At 45.4% G+C, this 20,424-nt stretch overlaps 1 protein-coding gene across 1 annotated transcript in view; it reads left to right on the top strand.

The window, feature by feature from the left end:
• The window catches only part of FAT3 (FAT atypical cadherin 3), a 399,679-nt gene extending 382,774 nt beyond the window's left edge, over positions 1-16,905 (top strand). Inside the window, exons 23-28 of the mRNA XM_044442719.1 lie at positions 2,667-2,820; positions 5,036-5,688; positions 7,354-7,467; positions 10,991-11,050; positions 15,586-15,621; positions 16,286-16,905. Of these exons, the coding sequence (XP_044298654.1) occupies positions 2,667-2,820; positions 5,036-5,688; positions 7,354-7,467; positions 10,991-11,050; positions 15,586-15,621; positions 16,286-16,905 (1,637 nt within the window). The remainder of the gene's footprint in view (positions 1-2,666; positions 2,821-5,035; positions 5,689-7,353; positions 7,468-10,990; positions 11,051-15,585; positions 15,622-16,285) is intronic.
• The last annotated feature ends 3,519 nt before the right edge of the window (positions 16,906-20,424 follow it).

Genomic DNA, 20,424 nt, shown 5'->3' with positions numbered 1-20,424 from the left:
ACTGCAGTGGACCAATCAGTAGGAGGCTACTGTAGCCCATAGGCATGAATTGGGAAAGGACAGAGATGTTGCTTTTGGGAGCTGCAGGGATGCGTGGCAAGTCTGGGAGGACGAAGCAGGGAGCATGGAAACCATACAGCCCAGGTAACCACTGATGGGCTGACCAGAGTTACGCCAGGTAATCTTGGGGAGCATTGTGCCTCGGAAGGAGATGCTTGTGCTCCAGACTGCCTCAAAAGATTTGCAACCTTTTTCTGGGTTTAAGAAGAGAACAAGCCCTGGTGTTGCATTTGCACAAACACACTTAGCACTTAGCAAGGAAAAGGAGAGCTTATTCATCAGTAAAATACAGAGCAGGCACAAGCTTTATTTATTTATTTATTTATTAAGACATTTTTATGCCGCCCCATTCGCCGAAGCCTCGGGGCAGCTTACAACAATAAGTTAAAATACAAACATTAAATTATAACCTTAAATTAAGATGTTTGTAAAGTGTAGACATAAAGTTAAAACACAAAAATAACAATATAAAATAAGTCGCCCGTGTGGTCCAGGCAACAAATATTCCCATTGCATCCCAATCTTACTCTAGATTTCTAAAGAGAGAAAGAGCTTCCTACCTAGCAGAGAGAGTTGTCCTGCAGCAATAGAGCTTGTGGGTCCAGAACTCTTGAATGGGGAAGTGGGAAGAGGGAGTCCTTTCTGAACCTCTGATATGTTACCATCTCTCTCTCTCTCTCTCTCTCTCTCTCTGAACATGTGACTTATGGGAAACATGAGCTTCCCAAGCTTATGCTGATTGTTGGAATGGTGCTTGATGGCTTCTTGATAGCCTTGTTTTCTTGGGTAAGAGGTGAGTCCTTTTGTCTGTGTTTGCTACTGCTATGGAAGCGGTAATTTCCAGGTGTCTCAGGGCAATGGGCCACCTTCCCAGAATAGGGAGACCCACTAGATAGCCCAGAATATTAGGTCCTTCTTCCTGAATTCAAGTGTCCCCAACTCGACCCTGGCCTGCAAGCCCAGTCTGGCCTGGGAGCTTATGGTTATGGTGCTAATATTGATATATAAATGCAGTACATCAGTACATTAAGGCAAACCTCCATGCACTCTCGAAATTAGGGATAGTGCTGTCCGTAGCTGTCCAGAGATTCATGCAGGATCCCCCCTTTCACCCTACCTTCGTTGAGGAATCAAACCTGGAACTGATTGCACACCAAGCACACGGTCTATCTCTAAGCCGTGTCTCAGGCTGCCCTCAGCTTGCATGTGTACATCGTGATGAGCTTTGTGATTTCCCGTGGCCCAACAGGAGCCTGGGAAACCAGCATTTCCCATAATTGGCCCACGTGGACCTTCCGTGCATTCATTCATTTGTATACCACATAAATATAAAAAATCCCCAAGTTCAGATGCAAATATTGAAATTGCATTTAAAATACAATTAAAATACCATATTAAAACCATTTTAATTGCATGAATATAGAGCAACAAACGAGCAGAGAAAAATGGAGCCAAGTGATTAATTTAATTATAAGCCACAGGAAGCCTAGGAGAACAGTTGCATTTTCAGGAGACATTTGAAACATGCCACATTTTCTGCTTCCCAAACTGCACAGGGAAGTGTTTCCCAGAGGGTGGACACCGCTACTAAGAAGACCCACCAACAAGATACTACATTGAAACGTCCCGCTAATTTTGGAATGACCGGCAAGGCTTCCTCTGATGCTCTTAAATACTAGCTGTGTGTATATAAGGGAAGGTGGTTGGCAAGATATTCTGTTCAGGAGATGTTTAGGGCTTTGTATGACAGCATGGCTCAGTAGCTAATAGGTACCTAGGACGTTGTCCTCTAGTACAGATTGTATGTGAGATTGCTGGGAGTCTCAAGGAGCACCTGAGCTGCTACGTTCTGCACTAGCTCCAGCTTCTGGACCAGGCACGAGAGAACACAGATAGCACCACAACACTCAGAATATGAGGTTCCCAGTGAATGGCTCATGGTTCCTAAGCTATTCTTAGCTTGGAATGGGCATTCTTGATGTACAGACTGAAGTTGGCGATGGATACTCTGAGCTACTACATCCCTGGTCCTTCAGAGGAAGTACAACCCCTCCAGTTGATGAAAACATCCCGGTTCCCAGACCTTGGGAACCGCCAACCCATGGGCGCTCTGTCTTATTACCGTAGGAGGAGAACTTTGCTGATCGCATCAGCCTGATATGATCTGTAAGCATGGCTCTTCCTCTGTGATGTAAAAATTCCTGTTTGTTTTTATTTTTCATCTCTGTCTTCTTCTATACTAAATTTAATTATCCTTCATCCTTTTATAAACAAACAACGTTTGTGATTGGCATGGGACCACTAAATCTGAAATTATTGCTGCTTAAAACCATTCAACCATGACATTTTGCTTACACAGGGGCTATCTATAAATAGTGTAAAATATGTGAGAACTGGTTCTTTACTGCTTCAAAAATGAACAATAAAAAAAGCAGGGGATTAACCAAGTTCCTAATATTTCAGCATTCCCAAGCTAGCCACTAGAGGGAAATCAAGGCCCACCGATATCTGTTAATTGTCCACCTGTTCTATATCCTGCCTGGGAAGTCCTGTCATCCTCTTTTACGATGGTCTCTCTGTCAATCTCTCTCTCCTTTCAAAAACAGGCTATCAGTGCAGTTGCCTTTCTCAGTTCACGGGGCGAAACTGTGAGTCAGAAATCACAGCCTGCTTTCCGAATCCTTGTCGCAATGGGGGGTCGTGCGACCCTATCGGCAGCGCCTTCATCTGCAGCTGCAAGAGCGGGTTGACGGGAGTCACGTAAGTAAGAGGGCCTCACTTTGGAGGAGGAGGTTGAAGCGCCGTGTGCACTGTGCAAAGGACCCAGTATCCCCAGTTGGTGACCTCATGCAGCAGGCTGGGGAAGAAACTTCAGATGGATGATAACCCCACCAGGGCACAAAGTCTAACTCAAACCCTCACTCGGGTGATATGGTAGTAATCTGCAGGCAAATGATATTAAATGTCAGTTTAGTTGATGCATTGATGGGAGACGTTTAGTTCCTACATTTATCTCTGTCCTTTCTTCAAGTTTAACCCAATGTGGAATATGCTGGATTCTCAAGTAGGCTTCCATCCATGACAAAACCCACACCTAGGAATGTGCAGCCGGTGGAAGTCGCGTTCATCTGAGCCGGGCAAATTTGCCTGTTTCCATTCCAATGATCAAAAGTAGGCTGAGTCAAGGAAGGGGTTTTTGCACAGATTTCCCTCTCTGAGACAGGCCACATTTTGTGCAGTTTGGAACACTAAGGGAATGTGCACAAATAGCTCTAGGTGCACAAATTGGATGCTGGAAGCTACATAGTTTGGTGCAATGTTCACAAATCATTTTTATTTATTTATTTATTTATTTTTCGATTTATATCCTGCCTTTCCTACAAACAGTTCAAGGCAGCTTACATCATTCTCCTCCTCCATCTTATCCCCACAACAACAACCCTGTGAGGTAGGTTGGGCTGAGAGTCTGTGACTGAGCCAAAGTCACCCAGTTGGCTCCATGGCTGAGCGGGGACTAGAACCCAGATCGCCTGAGTCCCAGTCCCATGCTCTTAACTATTACACCACACTGGCTCGTTTTCAGCTTTCAGACAAATAGCATGGTTTGCATGGATCTCCTGAGTGATTTTTTAAGGCACAAACTACAGTCAGTCATAGAGGCAGAAGTCCACCGGCTGGCTCAATTCACCCAACAGTGAGTTAGGGCCAGTGTGAGGTTAGCAAGACAGGAGCCAAGGAGCCAAATGCCCAGCCATGTCTTCCCAGAGTACCTCTGTAGTTCATTTGTCTTTTCCCACCACCTGGATCCAGACAGCTGTTCCATGTAGCCAGTCACTGAAGTGCACTTCTTAACTGAAAGTGCCCTTAGGTGCTAGACCAACTCCATCTATCCAGGCTGGCCATTGGGTCCTCCTGGACAGGAAGGAACAGAAATGGCTTCCTATCCCAGCCGAGCCTTGCTCCTGAACTTTGGTATGCTCATGTATCCTAGATTATGTTTTCTGACTCCTACTTTACACCCAGATCCTTGTCTTCTGGAGCCTTTGGCTAATCTGACAGCTGCCTACAGCCCGTCTTGGTGCCCACACATCTTAGTTCTGCCAAATCTCTGGGACCATCCCCAGAGGTTGTTGCCTCTTCTTCCACCTCCAGGAGCTGACTGGGCTGACAGTTCAATCTTATTTCAACAGCAGGGGTAGGGGTAGCATTGTGGTCCAAATGGGTCAGGATTGATCGATTTTATTTATTTTATTTTATTTTTTATTGATTTAAACCATTTTTATGCCACCCCATTCGCAAAAAGCTTCGGGGCGGCTTACAACAATAATAAATAAACATAAATAAGGAATTTATACAATTAGAGTTAAAAAACCGGAAGCATCTTGGCTTCACTGATTAGGTGATATAGTAATAGCTATTTTATGGAGATGAATTAAGGGCTACTAGTCTTGATAACCTATGCAACCTTCAGACTCAGAGCAAAATGCCAGTGGATACCAGTAGCTGGAAGCAACATTGGGAGGCATCTATTACCTTTGCATTCTACCTGTGGTCTTCTCAGAGGCATCAGGAAGAACCCTGTGGGATGCAGGGCTAAATAGTATCAAATGGATTTGTGGTGGTAAAGGAACACAAACGTCTTGCCTTCCACAACTTCCTTCTCATGGCTAACACTGGAAGAGTAACCTGGCCTCAACCAAATGAAGTCCACCAGCCATGTCTTGTGACCTTCCAAACGATTCATTAACCCTCCTTTCTTCTGTGTCGCAGTTGGAGGGTGCATAGCCTGTCATATGTGAAACTGCTCTGTCTTTATCACTCTACCCAGAACCCGCCTGGCTTTGTGAGTGGGATTTGAGAAGGAAATAAACTTTTGGGAAGCAAAAGGAGGGACTGGCTCTGTGTGTGTGTGTGTGTGTGTGTGCGCACATGTGCAATTCTAACGGCAGAAATCCCTCGTTTGCCTCCTTTTCAGGTGTGAAGAAGATATTGACGAATGTGAGAGAGAGGAGTGTGAAAATGGTGGCTCTTGTGTCAACATATTTGGCTCCTTTTTATGCAACTGCACGCCCGGCTATGTGGGCCAGTACTGCGGACTGAGGCCCGTGGTTGTGCCGAACATCCAAGCTGGGCATTCTTACGTGGGCAAGGAAGAGCTAATTGGCATTGCTGTTGTGCTTTTCATCATCTTCCTGTTAATAGTCCTTTTCATAGTATTCCGGAAGAAAGTCTTCAGGAAGAACTATTCCCGGAACAACATCACCTTGGTCCAAGATCCGGCTACTGCTGCCCTGCTTCACAAAAGCAACGGGATTCAGTTCAAGAACATGAGGAATAGTGGAGATAGCCGCAATATCTATCAAGAGGTGGGGCCACCTCAGGTCCCCGTAAGGCCAATGGCCTACACACCTTGCTTCCAGAGTGATTCCAGGAACAACCTGGACAAGATAGTCGATGGCCTTGGGGTGGAGCATCAGGAAATGACGACCTTCCATCCGGAATCTCCCCGGATCCTAACAGCAAGGCGAGGTGTTGTGGTGTGCAGTGTGGCTCCCAACCTACCTGCTGTATCTCCATGTCGTTCAGATTGTGACTCCATCAGAAAGACCTGGGAAAATGGCACAGACGGTAAGTTGTTCATGCAAAAACATACAGTGTTGCTCTTCCTCGTTCTTTATGCATTGTCTTTCACGTGCATCTCACCTTCCCTCCAAGGAATTCCAAGTGGTATTCACTGGCAAAAGCCTTGTGAGGTAGGTTTGGCTGATTGGTTGTGACTGGTCCAAGGTAGAATGTCTGAAGCCATTTGTTCGTATATTTTTCTTTCCACATAGTTCTGAAGGTAACAGTCATGTAAAAGAAAAATTGGGAAGGTATCAGTGGGATAAAACAAGAATTGCCCATTTAAATCAAGGCTGATTTCACACATTCTATGTCACAGTGGAAATATTCAAAACCAGTGAACAAATAGCACCATAGCAGAATGTACATGCAGTTAAAACCACATGTGCATGCAAATACTAGAGCTACAGTATCTTAGAGGAAATTAGGGGTTCCTAATTGGATACCTTTGAGCCAAATCTGCCCATTAGGGATCTATCACCATCAGTCTTCCCACTTTTTCGGCCCACTTCCCCTCTCCTCCGTTCAGAGCAGTGTCCGAAGCTGCTGAAAGCATGAGGAAGAAGAGGATATTAGATGAGGATTTATGAGCAAGAGGTAAGCAGGCAAGAAATAAGAGCATAGAGCTGCATCTAAAGTAAGTGGGTACAGCAAGGGATGGGAAATAAATTCATTTAGCTTCCATTTTAATGCAAACTTACCCAATTTTGCACTTGCAAATCTGCATTCCTCTGAAAGTCACTTTCTCCAAAGTTTGCAATGGAGTTCACCAATCAAAAATACGTACAAAGATGTCTATTGCAATGAAAACAACATTCCAGAATGCAAAGCAAAACGCTTTTAAAACTGGAGAAATTCTCAAAGGTCAAGAGGAATTAACCTTAAAACAGGAAAACCAACAAACTGAGAGAAACCCAGATTGACCATTTCATCTGTCCTAAGCACAACATGGTTTTCAGTCTGGAACTCACCGTTATGTATATAAAAACACTGTTCATAAGTAGGGATGTGACAAGCCTCTCTGGAACTTGGTTCACGCCTGCTGGTCAGACTTCTGGTTCTGGACCCTCTCTGAGAAAGCGGAACCCCAGTGGCACAACGGACAGTATTCCTTCCCTGCCGTTCCCTCTGGCCAACCTTCTTCCCCATTCTCTGCAGCTGGTGGCCACCACAGGTATGCAGGAATGACTCTGCTTGTGTTGTGTGGGGGGCTTTATTCCTGGGGAACATCCCCCGAATCCTGCACATGCTCTTGAGGAACTTGGACTCTGGGCTGCTACAAAGTGGCCCAGAGCCTGGGAAGATGAAACCAGGAAATCCAGCAGATTTTCCTTCCAAAGTAGATTCCTTGTGCATCCATAAGACACTGCAGCTATGCTATATTTCAGTAAACATTTCTGTTCATTCTTTCCAGAGCTACCAAACCGTCCCCTTAAGAATCACGATTGGTTACCAACATAAAAAACAAAGGCAGATAACGTAACAGTTAAGCTTCAATGACAAGTCTATGGATAATTAGCACTGATAGGCCATCATTTCCCCGTTTGGTTCCTGGTTTAATAAATGACTGTTCCAGCCAAGCCAAATGGAATTGCTGCATAGCCGGAATGAATTAGCATATTCAACCCACCCCATTCATTTCCCACTCCCTTTTTATTGTGTGTGTTCCAGGCAAAGGTGCTGATGAGGTGGAAGAGGTGACCTGCTTTTCAGGGAGCAATAAAGGCAGCAACTCGGAAGTGCAGTCCCTCAGCTCCTACCAGTCAGACTCTGGTGATGATAATGGTAAGAGAATTCCTGCCAATTCTACAATGACCATGGTGACCTCATTCATCACTCCATGTGGGAAGGCTTTACGGTGCTCCAGGCCATTGAAACATTGAATTGCGTGACCAACATGAAGGGCGGATGCTACAGGCATGACTTGTAACTGGAAGGGGTAGTTGGGAAGGTGGGAACAGCATTACCCTGTGTTGCAGATGATGATGTGCCAAGTCAGATGTCTTGCTATTGTTATTGTTGTTATTACATTTTTATACTGCCCATAGCCAAAGTTCTCTGGCACTTTACAATAATAATCATGGAATCATACACTCAAGTTACCCATCCCAGTTCTGACCAGTTCTGACCCTGCTTAGCTTCCAAGATTAGGCAGGATCAGTACATCCCTCACCTGAAGTATCCACTCCTTGTGTACTGAAGACTCCTAGTCTGGCTTTCTTTTTCTTCACTATGGACTATTGTGTTCTTCCAAAATAGTCAGACTGGGGAAGATACTTGAAGGTATTATAAATTATATTCTCTAGGAGAATGATCAGAAAATCAATAGCAAGGATTGCAGAGTGGAAGCTGCTCTCCTTTGAAGTTACATATAATGAGTTGGACATAATCCTAGTTGAAATAGACACATTGAAATCCATGGGATGAGTTGGTCATTTATTAACTAAGAGTAGACCCATAGGAATCAATAGGAGTTAAGCTAGTGACTAACTTAAGTCCCATGTATTTCAGAGTATCTACTGTTAAGTATGACTAAGTCTGGGTCCAGTTTTTGTGTCAGGTTGACTAAGCCCACCTGTCAATGCAGCAGTGGAAACGTTTTCTTCTGGATGGAGCCACATGCCACTGGAGGCATGAATGCTCCCTATCCTTTGCTGGACAAGGCAATGTGAACATAGGATCTGGAGTTTAACTGCTGCTGTACCTCCACCATTAAAGCATCTCCCTCTGAGGTTTCCCTCGCGCTGAGCTTACTTGTAGTTACCAGAAAATGCAGTGATATCACAGAATGTGTTTCTGTGGCCAACAGGGAGTGGATGGTGATGGGAGACCAGCCGTGTTTGTGTATTTGCATATCTCCCCGTGGCATTTACTGTGGGCCTCTGGTTGGCTTGAATGCACTGGCACTGCCTCAGGGGTCACCCTGAGCTATTGTCCCCTCATCCTCTTCGGGTTGTTCCTCTGCCTGTGGCACTACGTTTTCTAGATCACACTGGGTGATCGAGGGAGTGCTGCTGACAGACACAGTCCCACCATTCAGGGGAGTGAGGAAGACACCACAAGGCATCTGATGTAGCATGAAATGGCAGAAACTTGTCCGTCGTTTAGATTATTACCACTGCATTGCAGTGGCAGGGTGTGGGAGAGGCACTTGTGGTATTTTCTGCCTCCATTGCCGAAAGAACCGGTCAGGCCTCAGGAGGGAGAAAGTGTGGGCCTCAGGCGGCAAAACCTGGGATAGGATGAATGATCCTCCCTTAAAAGAGGCAGTTCAGATTTGATGACCTTCTAGTCCTTGTTTTGACCCTGTGACTCACCATATTGGGACCAAACACCAGTTTATGTCTTGTCTTCCTAGGATGACTTCCATTTTCCTATGGTTGCTTCTCACGTTGCTTCATTTATGCATGTAATTAACCAAAGAAATTGCTATGTTTTTCCCACACCAGTGCTGGTGACCCTAGCCATAAGTCTGATGTTATGTGCCTCTCCCACTTGGACTCCCCATTAGGGGAGCAGTGTGTGAAACAGCCACATGGACCCATGGATGGAGCAACCTCACAGCATTAGAAAGGGGTCCTTCTAAAGATCAGCTTGTCTGGTCCTGTAACCTTCTACCAGAGGATGAGAGTTTTTCTTCCTCTGGCTGAAATTTTCAGAGTTTTAGTGCTCAGCATCATGGTAAGTGCACTGACATGGGTAAATCATGGCCCCCAGAACCTCAGCCTCTGCCATCACCAAAAGCAAAAGGGTGAAAGGGAAAAACACACTCCTGGAGCAGGCTGTGTGTTTCCTGACATGGAAGATCCATTCCCATGATGTCCTCAAGTATCCTAGGAAGCCTTGCTTGAAGGGTCCTGCAGCTTCCTCATCCTAGGAATGTTCTAGCAACAGGGTCTCTTTGGACAAACAAATCTAGTCCTAGAGCATTTTCTTCATTAGTAGAAGAACTGGGGCAGCATAGTGGGGAGGGGATTCCCACCCTTCGCTGCTGTGATAAGAAACAGATGCTCTTGTTGCAAAGCCAAGGTTTGTTGTTGCTGCCGGCATGAGGATGAGTGGTGTGTAAATGGCTTGAGTGTGTGTGTGTGTGGTTGCACACACATGTGCAGTGCCCACGTTGCAGCAGGTGGACCAAAAAGGTTGTACAACCCTGTCCTGGGCAGAGCTGAGAAAGGAAATGGGAGGCAGTGGGAGAGGCAATCAGACTCGACTTGGAGGGTGCCTGGAGAGCCTTATAGATGGAACCTAGGGCTAGCAGTTGCTTGGGCAAAAGAAACATATATAGCCAGGCTGGGGGGCGGGCGGGATGCTAGCGGGCTGGTGATAGTGCTGTTGTGAGGACAATAACGCTTTCAGCATTCTTTGTGCAACCTCAGATGGATCACCAGATTGGCAAAAGAACCATGGGCCATCATTATGAGCCAACGTTCCATGGCAGGGCATCCATGGTGCTTGTCCAATTCAAGTAGAACTCTGCCTGTGACCCTAGAAAGGTCTGAGCAGACAATTTAAGAGTTAAACCAATTGTCAAAATAAGCTGTGTTCATATATGACACAGAACAGACCCCCATCTGTGTTGGTCCTGTTTTCTGCATCCATGAAACTTACTCTTCTCTACAGCTAACAGAAATGTGGTGGGCCATCATTTCAGAAATGTTCCGAGGCTGGCCAACTCTGATCTATAGGACTGTTTTTAAAAAGCGTAGTCTTTAAAGGAAAGCTGTTTGTTGATGGTCTTCTAATTAAGGCTGCTGAACTTGGTCATTCTCACACAAGGGCTTTGTCTCGCAGGCAGCCCATGAAAGTAAATGCATTCTTATTGGGAAAAGATTTAAACCAAGAAGACTTTCAAACTACCTCGTATTTTTATGGTTGCCTACAAGGTAATGGCCACATGGAGGAGAGTGGCCCGTCTCTGGAGGCCTCTGAGAAAGGATTAATTAGAGATTAGTGTCAGAACAGACACGATACTGTCCTGGTTAATTGAATCTGCTGGACAATCCAGGCAAATTTATGAACTGATGTTCATCACCATATATGAGCTTTCTGAAAGTGCTGCCTTTGAATGCATCCCCATTTACTTTTCTGTTCAGTGGCAAAAAATGTATGGGATTAAGTGAAATTGAAATGTCCTTCAAGCTGCTGCATACTTCATTAATGCCACAGACTTCCTTCCCCCAGTGCACCCACCCTCCAGGAAACCTGTCTGTGGAAATTTAATATTGGTAACCTTACAACGCTGTGTGTCATAAATACTAACATGAAGCTGTCCTTCCCTTTATTTCTGCTCTCCTTCTCCCACAAGCTTCCATAGTGACTGTCATACAGCTTGTCAACAATGTAGTTGACACTATAGAAAATGAAGGTATTTAATCTTTTAAATTATTTCTCCTGCATTTCTCCTATTGTCTTTTGTTCATTTGTTTGAAAGAACACAGTGGAACCTTATTAACTCGCACTGGCTTGCCAGGCTGCAGCAAACAATTTGGTTTTGCCAACGAGCAAAGTCTTGGGAGGAGGGGGAAACACTCGTGCATGCGAGACAGCCAAGCTCCCGGCAGACAACATGCGGCCATTTTTCTGATTTCAGTTGACATTTGAGGTCAACTTAGGCCGACAGGGAGTTGGTTTGTCGTCCCCACACACACACATGCACCACCACCAGCATGCGATGTGTCCTTTGCAGCACTGGGGATCCATTGCAATGATGCCATCAGAAAGGGACCCAAGGAAGTGGACTCAAGATACCGCTCTAGTAGCAGCCAGGACTGGCACCAGGGAAGGCAGATTGGGTGACTGCACCCAGACATAGGTGCCTGCAACAGGGTTGGCTGCTTCACTGCCTCCTCCTCATCACACCAGGCCCTTGGAAACAATGGCGAGCGCTCCCTGCTGAGAGGCGTAAGCCATGGTGAGATGTGGGAGGGCACATCTCCCAACATCAGACGGAGGTACATTCCGTGAGAAGAGCTCTTCCATCCACAGAAGGCAGATCCTGGATCCAAACCACAGTAAACCATGGACACGGCATGGAACCAGTTGGCAAACCTAGCCATCCTTGTCTCCTCACACTTTTGCAAAGCCAGCTTAATAATAAGCATGGCCAGTGCACATGAGCTCAGCTAAGATCCAAGGGACACCTGTATGGCCAGTGCAGGCATTGTAAGATAAGTTTCTGTGGCCTAGAGCCCACTTTGTCAAAGACATCATATCAGCCGACTTTACAACAATCCTGTAAAATAAGAGAGTTTTGCAACCTCTTCCTGGATTGCTGGCAGAGAAGCAGTGGCTTGCCCAGTGCCGGCCTGCATGTTTGCTTTGTTCTCTGTTCAGCCGTAAAGTTGTGCCTGACCCATCGCGACCCCATGGACAACATTCCTCCAGGCTCTCCTGTCCTCCACCATCCCCCAGAGTCCACCCAAGCTCACACCCACTGCCCCAGTGACCCCATCTAGCCACCTCAACCTCTGCCATCCCCTTCTCTGTTTGCCATCAATCATTCCCAGAATCAGGGTCTTCTCCAGTGCAATTACAGCCAGTACCAAAGGATGCCTTCTTCCTGCTCCAGACTCAAATCTCTGGCCCAAAATCACTTTCATATTGTGAGAATTCTTTCACTGATATTTTGGTATTAAATGCGAAGAGCTAGTATGTCATAGTCAGTACACTAGCTAGGAAACACTTCCTGCTTTGCTAGAGACATCCACCTCACCTTTAGTCAAGCCAAACCTGTTAACACCATCTCCAAAACACCTTTGCAGAAGAAAATGCCTCAGAAGAAGCTGCGTCTTTCTAAGCTAAGGTCCATTTTGATTCTCTGCTTCCATGTGGTGTTACCTGCTCTTAGGTAATGCCACCTCAGCTTGTGAGACTTCTCTCTGAAAGATAAATTTTCTAGGAGGCAGGACACCAACTCAAAGGGTGTGCATAACTATACAGCGAGGAAGCATGTCACCTTTGCTAAGATGGAAAGGTACGGGCCTACATCCACTTGAGGGCCACATGCGGAAGCAGAGTAGCAGGTTGGACTCAACTGGCTTATAGGCCTCTTCCAGCTCTACCATTATTCTGTTCTATTGAAACCCAGGAGCTGTTACATTATGGACTGTTGGGAGCTGTAACTCCCAGGTAGAGCATAGGATTTGACTAAAGAAGGCCCCCAGCTCAGTCTCCTGCCATTTCCCCATTAAATTGTCTCGGGCAACGCTAGGGAAGGCCCTTTCTCAATCTGGGTTGCTCCAGATGTTGTAACCCAGATGGCCAATGGTCAAGATATTGTGAGTTGTATTCTAAAGCATCTTGGAGGCCCACATTGGAACTCCAAGTAGAATACGGACTGCACTGAGTGAACCAGTAGTCTCATCTGGTACACAACAACTTCATATCAGATGACGTCACGGTGCAAATATCTTTCTCAGCAGCAAGAACTTGGCTTCTTCTAAAGCCAACCCAACCCCTAAATGCAACAGTACCCCTAATTAGAAAGGTTGACTTCTCAAAAACAAATCAAATTAGGATGCACATTTAGCACACACAGCCTTGCCTAGCTAGGAATATTTGAAGCCACCTCTTGAACCACCCCAGAATAATTTCAAGTCCTCTTTCACCCACTCTCGGACCAGATGAGACATACCCCGCAATGTAGGCTGTAACAGCAGAGCTGACAGAGATGGCCTCACCTGCATGGTCCTTGTTTCAACATGGGAAAGAAAAGGGAGAAATTCTGAATTGTGGGTTGGGCAAGTTCGGAGGTTAATGAGATTCTGCTGTGCGGTGTAAAGAATTATGTGTACTCTGACATGTAGAATAACCATGCAGATTGGGGTGTGGGCATGCAACCAGTGAGGGACACAGGCAAGGTCTTTGTGTCTGGTCAATGCCAATGTTTTGAGCCCTTTTTCTTTTCTTTTTGGAATAGTCAGGGCCGGTTCAGACAGTGCTACCTGAGCTGCAACCACTGGTCATGAGAGAAACTATTTGTCCTTCTGTGACTCAGCTAGGATCGGTTGCCCAGTTTCAGTGCATCCTCCTTTGCTCCCTGAATCAAGGCCGTGTGCCGAGGGGAAGCAATGTAGGATGGGCCGGCAAATACACAGAGCCCAGTCCCATGGGATGCTGTAGAAACCAAAAGAGGGATGCTGCAGCCTTCTTGTCTGTTCCAGCATCCCCCCTGCCATCAGGCCAAATATCCAGGATGTAGCATGGCATGCAATAAATTGGGACAGAGCAACAGTGCTAAAGAGTCCTTGGACTAGTCTAACATGGAATATAATTTGAATAAATAAATAAACTGTTGCACTGGGCAGCCTGACTGGAGAGATTAAGGATGGTTCCCAAGGGCTACTCCTTCTGAAATCTGGGGTCATATATCAGGTTCAGTATGAGCAGAGCCACGTCTGGATCTGGGAACACCCAGTTCTGGCATGTTGTGGTTTTTCCTTTATATTTAAGTGGAATCTGATGACCATGTGAATAAATCGAGCCACTGTTTGCAAGACACATCATCCAAACAGCTCAGAAGATGCCGGCCACACTGAGTTAACATTGCATCGATGAGCTTACATTAGTCCAGTTTCTCATGCTTTACCAGCCCACTCAGGCAGCTGTGGGATTCACGTCTCCATGATAAAGTCTTATCACAAAGATTTAATACACAACTGTTGTTTTAAAAACAACAGCTAGAAAGCAAGTTTCTAGCTCCCAGATTCTGAAAATAGACAGGACATATATCTGAAAGAAAAAGAAGATCCTATCAGTCTGATTTAGAAGATTTTTCCCAGCTAAGACAGCCTACTTCCGTAAGTGACTTCCTTCCATTGTGTGCTTTTAACAGCAGCTTGATGGGCGAACATCAGGAGATGCTAAAGCAGCCTGCTTGCATGCAAAAGCACCTGTAGCCAGACCTCGGTATCTCCACGTAGCTAGGGCTAGAAAACCTCCTGCTCAAAATCCTGGAAAGCTGCTGCCAGTAAATGTAGACTAGTTTCCCCCAACCTGGTGCCTTCCTGGTTGCTTTGGACTACAACTCCCATCAGCCCTGACCAGCATGACCAAAGGCAAGTCTATTCCCCACTCAGCCTGGTGCTCACAGCGCAACCTACCTCGACAGGTTATCGTTAGGATAAAATGGAGAGGAGGAAGACCATGTGAGCTGCCTTGCAGGAGAAAGTGAGATCAGAATCAGCGACTGCAGTCCAGTGCATCCGGAGAGCACCCGATGGGGAAGGCTAGCAGAGACAACACCAAGCTAGATAAATGATCGGTCCGACTTGGTGTGAGGCAGCCTCCTATGCTAGCAGCAGAAAACAGAACCAGATGGTCGTTACTTTCCTGGCCAGGCGGTCCCCCTTCTTCGCCGCGCAGAAAGTTATAACTCTGGCTAGGAGTGAACTCTGTGGTGCTTGCTTCTGGTGGCCCAATTGACCGCCTTTCTGTTCTGTTCTGTTCAGGTTGTTATACCGTGCCCCTCACCGTGGTATCTGAGCGTACTTGGGCCCAGATTTGTTTGAACCGGCCCTGAGAATGGTAGATTCTTATTTTTTCTGTTTCACAGTGAGCGAGAGAGAATTAAACCATACATCACAATTTTAAAAAATGTATAAACATTTCGTGGTAATATGCTTGAGTCAGTTTTGCATGCAGATCATTAAAGTAACGCATCCTACCATTTGGTGTAAAGCAATGTTTCTGTTTGTATCTATCTAAGTCTGATTACAAGAAGCAGATTAATATTTTAACCATCACCCAAAGTCTTGCTTAAAAGCCGTCTTAGTAATGCTTAAGCAGATGCTTTAGAAGCATTTGCTATCCTGTAAGATTTTCGGCAGTGCCTATTTCACCTGTGCTACCTTGTAGACTTGTGATTTTCCAGTGTTGCTTTTTTCACTTTGTATTTAACAGTGTCTGGTATGGAGGAAGGACAGAACTACAACCGAGGTGATCCATTTGCCTGCTGTACAGTGGGTGGGACCAGGCAGTCGCAAGGCCTGGATTGTTCACGTCTTACTAATAAGCTCGGTTTGGCCATCACCTTTTGAATCATGCTGAGCCCAGATTGTGCATGTTGCAGCATGTTACAGTGCGCGTTTTGGTTGTCTGGGGGGATTTTTTTCTTGTTATTTCAGGGCATGGCTGGTTCTTTTTCATTCTGCCTATTACTTCGTGTGCCTGTGTAATTTGTCTCTCTCTCCCCAGACCAACATCTTGGCAATGAGCACAGCAGCAAGAGCATGCTGACTTTTATTAATGTATCTCTTTATGCACTTTTCTAACTGATGGATGGACTTGCACTTCCATGAGCTGAGCCTTACATTAGATCTTTAGCATTTTTGATTTCTCAGAATCTTATTTACTTTAAAAGGGCTGTGTTGTGTCAGTTGTTGTTGTGACCCGAGATCGCTTCTCCGCATCCCAGCCAAAGCATGGATGGCTGGTGTTTAAAAACAAGCAAACCACTCTGGTGCATGCTAGCAATTTGCATATGTGGATAATTAGGCTGTCCTGGGGGATTTGCTTCAATCCCGGTTACATGCGATGTATTCCATTTTGGTCCAGATCTGTACCCACTCCCTTAATACTCTGGGTGTGTTTCCTTCTGCAGCTTATCACTGGGACACTTCTGATTGGATGCCAAGTGCTCGCTTATCTGACATTGAGGAAGTACCCAATTATGAGACAGCAGACGGTGGCTCAGTGCATCATGGGAGCACCAGAGAACTGGAAACAGACTACTACCTTGGCGGTTATGATATTGACAGCGATTACCCTCCGCCACATGAGGAGGAGTTTTTAAACCAGGACCAGTTACCGCCTCCTCTTCCAGGAGACTATCCAGACCAGTACGAAGCCCTTCCTCCATCACAACCAGTCTCCATGGCCAGCACACTCAGCCCAGATTGCCGACGGCGGCCACAGTTCCACCCAAGCCAGTACCTGCCTCCGCATCAGTTCCCCAATGAGACGGACAATGGTGGACCTCCAGCCAGCAATGAATTTAGTACTTTTGGGGTTGGCCCAAATGCAGAAAACATAAGTGCGGCCAAGAAGCCCTTATCCTTACACAATTCTCTGGACGCATCCTCATCTGACATTTCGGCGGGCTGTGGCTTTGAGGACTCCGAGGTGGCCATGAGTGACTACGAGAGCATAGAAGAACTCCACCTGGACCACCATCACATTCCCATTCCTTTTGTGGAGACCCATCATCAGACTCAAGTGTGAAGGAGCCGTTCTTGTCGGTGTTGGTGTTGCTGTCGTTTGGTCCCGTTCATAGCATAACTGTAAAGAAGACTTTTTTGCTAAATAAAAATAAAATATATAGATCTATAGAGGGGACAAGGTGGAAATCTAGCGTGAGCCATTTTTAACCCTGTCAAGAAGCTCAAGGTGTACAGCAAATTGCAAAAAGAGAACAAAAGACAGTCTCAGAAAATTGGAACTTGGTCACCAAGTCTTGGAGTTGGCACCTCCAGTGCGTTGCCCATAGAAGGGGGGGAATGGTTTGGCAATGGATGGGCTTCCCCTCTATCCATATTTGTTGAGTACTGTACTATTAAAAGTGTTACAAGGCTAAAACACCTGCAGTATTACAAAAGAGTGGAAAATATTTCCCAGGTCCTACTGGCATTGCTTTCTGGTCTAAACATTGGTCCATCCATGGATGAAAGCAAGTTAGCTGTTAGAGGTGCTGTTATGCTAGTAATTCCCCTTTTTAAGAAAAAAAATCCTTTCCAAATCAGTCCTTTTGATCGGTCCCATCAATGATCCCTCGCTGTAGTGTTACCTGTAATGAAACTCCACTTCACATATGCATTTGAAATTGGTGGCATTCGAAATTTCTCAAGGGGATGGAAGGCTCTTAGGCACGATGTGAAGCAGAACTGCGACACGGACAATGGAATGACCCCCTGCTCTAGACCATACAGGAGCGGCAACTGAACAATCACTCTATGCTCACCATTGCGTATCAGCATGGAACTGGCACATGGCTGCCCAAGTGCTGATCACATGACACTGGTCTAACATGGCCCCAAGCAACACTTCAGTAGTCACAGTCCTCAATAAAACATGCTTGCTTCATTACCCCCCCTCAAGTATACATCGCTGGAGGACAGCACAACTAAATACAGAGGAGATCTAGGCTCTTGTACCTGACTTGTAGAGGGGGGATTTGGGGAAGCTAGCAAAATCCAGAAAGTGAGGTTTACAAACTGACATCTTTCATGGAGCATCTCTGTGCACCTGCTGAGCAGCTAATCCCATGTCCCTACAACTCAAAAGTTCTGTCTTTGATTTATTTTAATCCTCTGTCCATCTCCACTCCGACTTTTGGGATTCAGTGCCATTTTTCTCTCAATCCACAGATAAACACAGTGCAGAAACTTGTTTCAGTTATTCATGCATGCTTGCACCAGTTGCTTGATTGCTGCGAAAAGAGATGAGCAAACCCATTTTTGCTGTAGATTTGAGTTCCTTGGCTACATTCCTTTTCTGCCTGCAAGTAAGAGTTTAACTTTGCATTGATGTGCAGCTTAAAGGCTACCCTTCCTTCCCTGAGAGCAGTCAGTCAGCCAAGAATTGTACCAAGTAACTAAATCTGCTCTAGGAGGAAAGTCACGGATGGCCAGGTACCATAACAAGCTTTCATGTCCTTGCCTCATCATGGTTCCCCATCAGCACGACATTAAATGCAGGTCTTCAGCACATGCCCTTCCATGAAGTAAAAGATTGACATGATTTGACTTGAATTTCAAGATTGCTTGTTTCATTAAGCTAATCAGCCAGTTCTTTCTGCCGCAGGAGATACAGTTCATAAATTGCCGATATAACAAGCGAACTGATTTTAAAAACAATGATATGACAACCATGTAACACTTTTAATAGCAAAGAGACTCTTGATATCCACACGCTAAATTTGGTAATTTATGGTTTACTGCCCTTTCCTCATGCAATGAGAGTATAATTGCTGCAGAAAGCATTCTGGTTAGAAACAGAGTTCTGGGTTTAAAATGGGTTTGGAGCCAAGACTGTATAAAAATAGACAGCCTATAAAAATATTCTGAGAAGTATAGGTCTGTTCATTCTTTCTGTTCAAGGGATTTAGATTTTTCTTGGTTTCCCCATCCCATGGAATTACAGGCATCCATTTGTAATTTATTTGTGAATTTTGCTTTTTCTATTCCTCCTCAACCTCTTATGCTCCCCCCGCCGCCCCATGTTTTGTGGGTAGGAACAGGAAATTTTATACTTGAACTGTGTTTCTCTCAAGAGAAGAATATATATATATACTCATAAAGCCATTCTTCTTCCAAGTCAGAGTTGGCCAGAAGAAACTGTTAACTCAGAAAAACGTACACAATGCAGAAGCTAGCTGATGTGTGGATTGACAAATTTAATTTTCCTTTAAAAAGAGAGAGAGAGATGGAAAATATGGCATTGTACAAAAGTTCAGACTTCAATCAACATCTGCTCCAGCTTCTCAAGCTCACAGTGACAGCATGCAGAGGGGTTGACCCAAGTGGACACACATTTGAACTTTGAACTATTGTTCATTTGAAACAGGGAGCTCTGGGCTTTGTCCCCCATGAAGTAATTATGAAGTAATCCTTACTGGCTTTCACTTACAGAAGGAATGGCCAGCTAATGCTTCTCTGGGACACTTAATATCTAGATTTATTTTTATTTTTCTGATTACTGGGACATATCAGCAATGTCACACAGGGAAATATTTGGAAACTGAAAAAAGTTAATAGCTGCTGAACACTGTTATTTCTGCACTTTTCCCCTCAGTATTCTTGTAGTCTTCCACAGGATGAACCCTAATGTTGCCTAAGTTAAGCAACCCTATGGGAGCCCTGAGTAGGAGATCCCTTCCGTTCTCCTCTTTCTGCACCTTCTGTGTGATCCTCCCTGTGGGATCCTTTTCCCTTTGCCAGATCCTGTTGTCACCATTTCTGCTTCCCCTGCTCAGTAACAGCAACCAACTGGTCAACCCCTCCCCCCCAGCAAACTGTACAGTTCTCCCATTTATGCAAGGAAAGGCCAGCTCTGCTAAATTCAGAAATGGTTGTGCCCATTCATTCGTTCATGCATTCCACTGCATTTCCTTTCACTTTATTGTAGGACCTGCTGGGCCTTAACCTGTAAGGCATGAGAAACAGCTCAGAAACACTGTAAGAAACACAGGAAACAGTAAGCTCCTGCATTTCAGCATAGTGAAGGATACACCGTGTGAGGTGTTAGGACAGATCTTTGCTTCCCGTAGCCACGAGTGAGGCTGAATTTGCCAGCCTTCTTGGAAATAGCAACTCTGAACTGTATCAGATTTGTGTACTGTGCAGTGGGTGTCATGGACATGGGGCATACTCCAATGGGTTATTTATGAATAAATCCCAGGACTACATTTAGTTAGGACTAAATTCCACTGAAACCAGTTAGTCTTGACTCATAGCCATTCTATGAACAGATGAAGGGGTGGAATCCCAGATCAAAGCACTTGGAGACAGATGTTAGAAAGGGTACCGTCTCTGGGTGCTTCTCCACCCACAAGCATCCCACACAGAGCAAACTGGGACATCTTGGAGAGGCATAGGTGATACTTTCCTTCTTGGCACACAAAGGGATTTGAGTTTAATGTGGAACAGCTTCCAAAAATGCAGCCTGTGTTCCTGCAGATGAAAGTGGCCCAACCCACCTTCCCTTCTCATCTTGCATCATGTAGAAAGACACACATGCCCACCC

This window comes from Varanus komodoensis, unplaced genomic scaffold (genome assembly GCF_004798865.1).
Source record: "Varanus komodoensis strain SLA01 unplaced genomic scaffold, ASM479886v1 scaffold4, whole genome shotgun sequence".
Classification (NCBI taxonomy): domain Eukaryota; kingdom Metazoa; phylum Chordata; class Lepidosauria; order Squamata; family Varanidae; genus Varanus; species Varanus komodoensis.
Note: the sequence above shows the minus strand (reverse complement) of the source record. Positions and strands in the feature narration are given on the sequence as shown.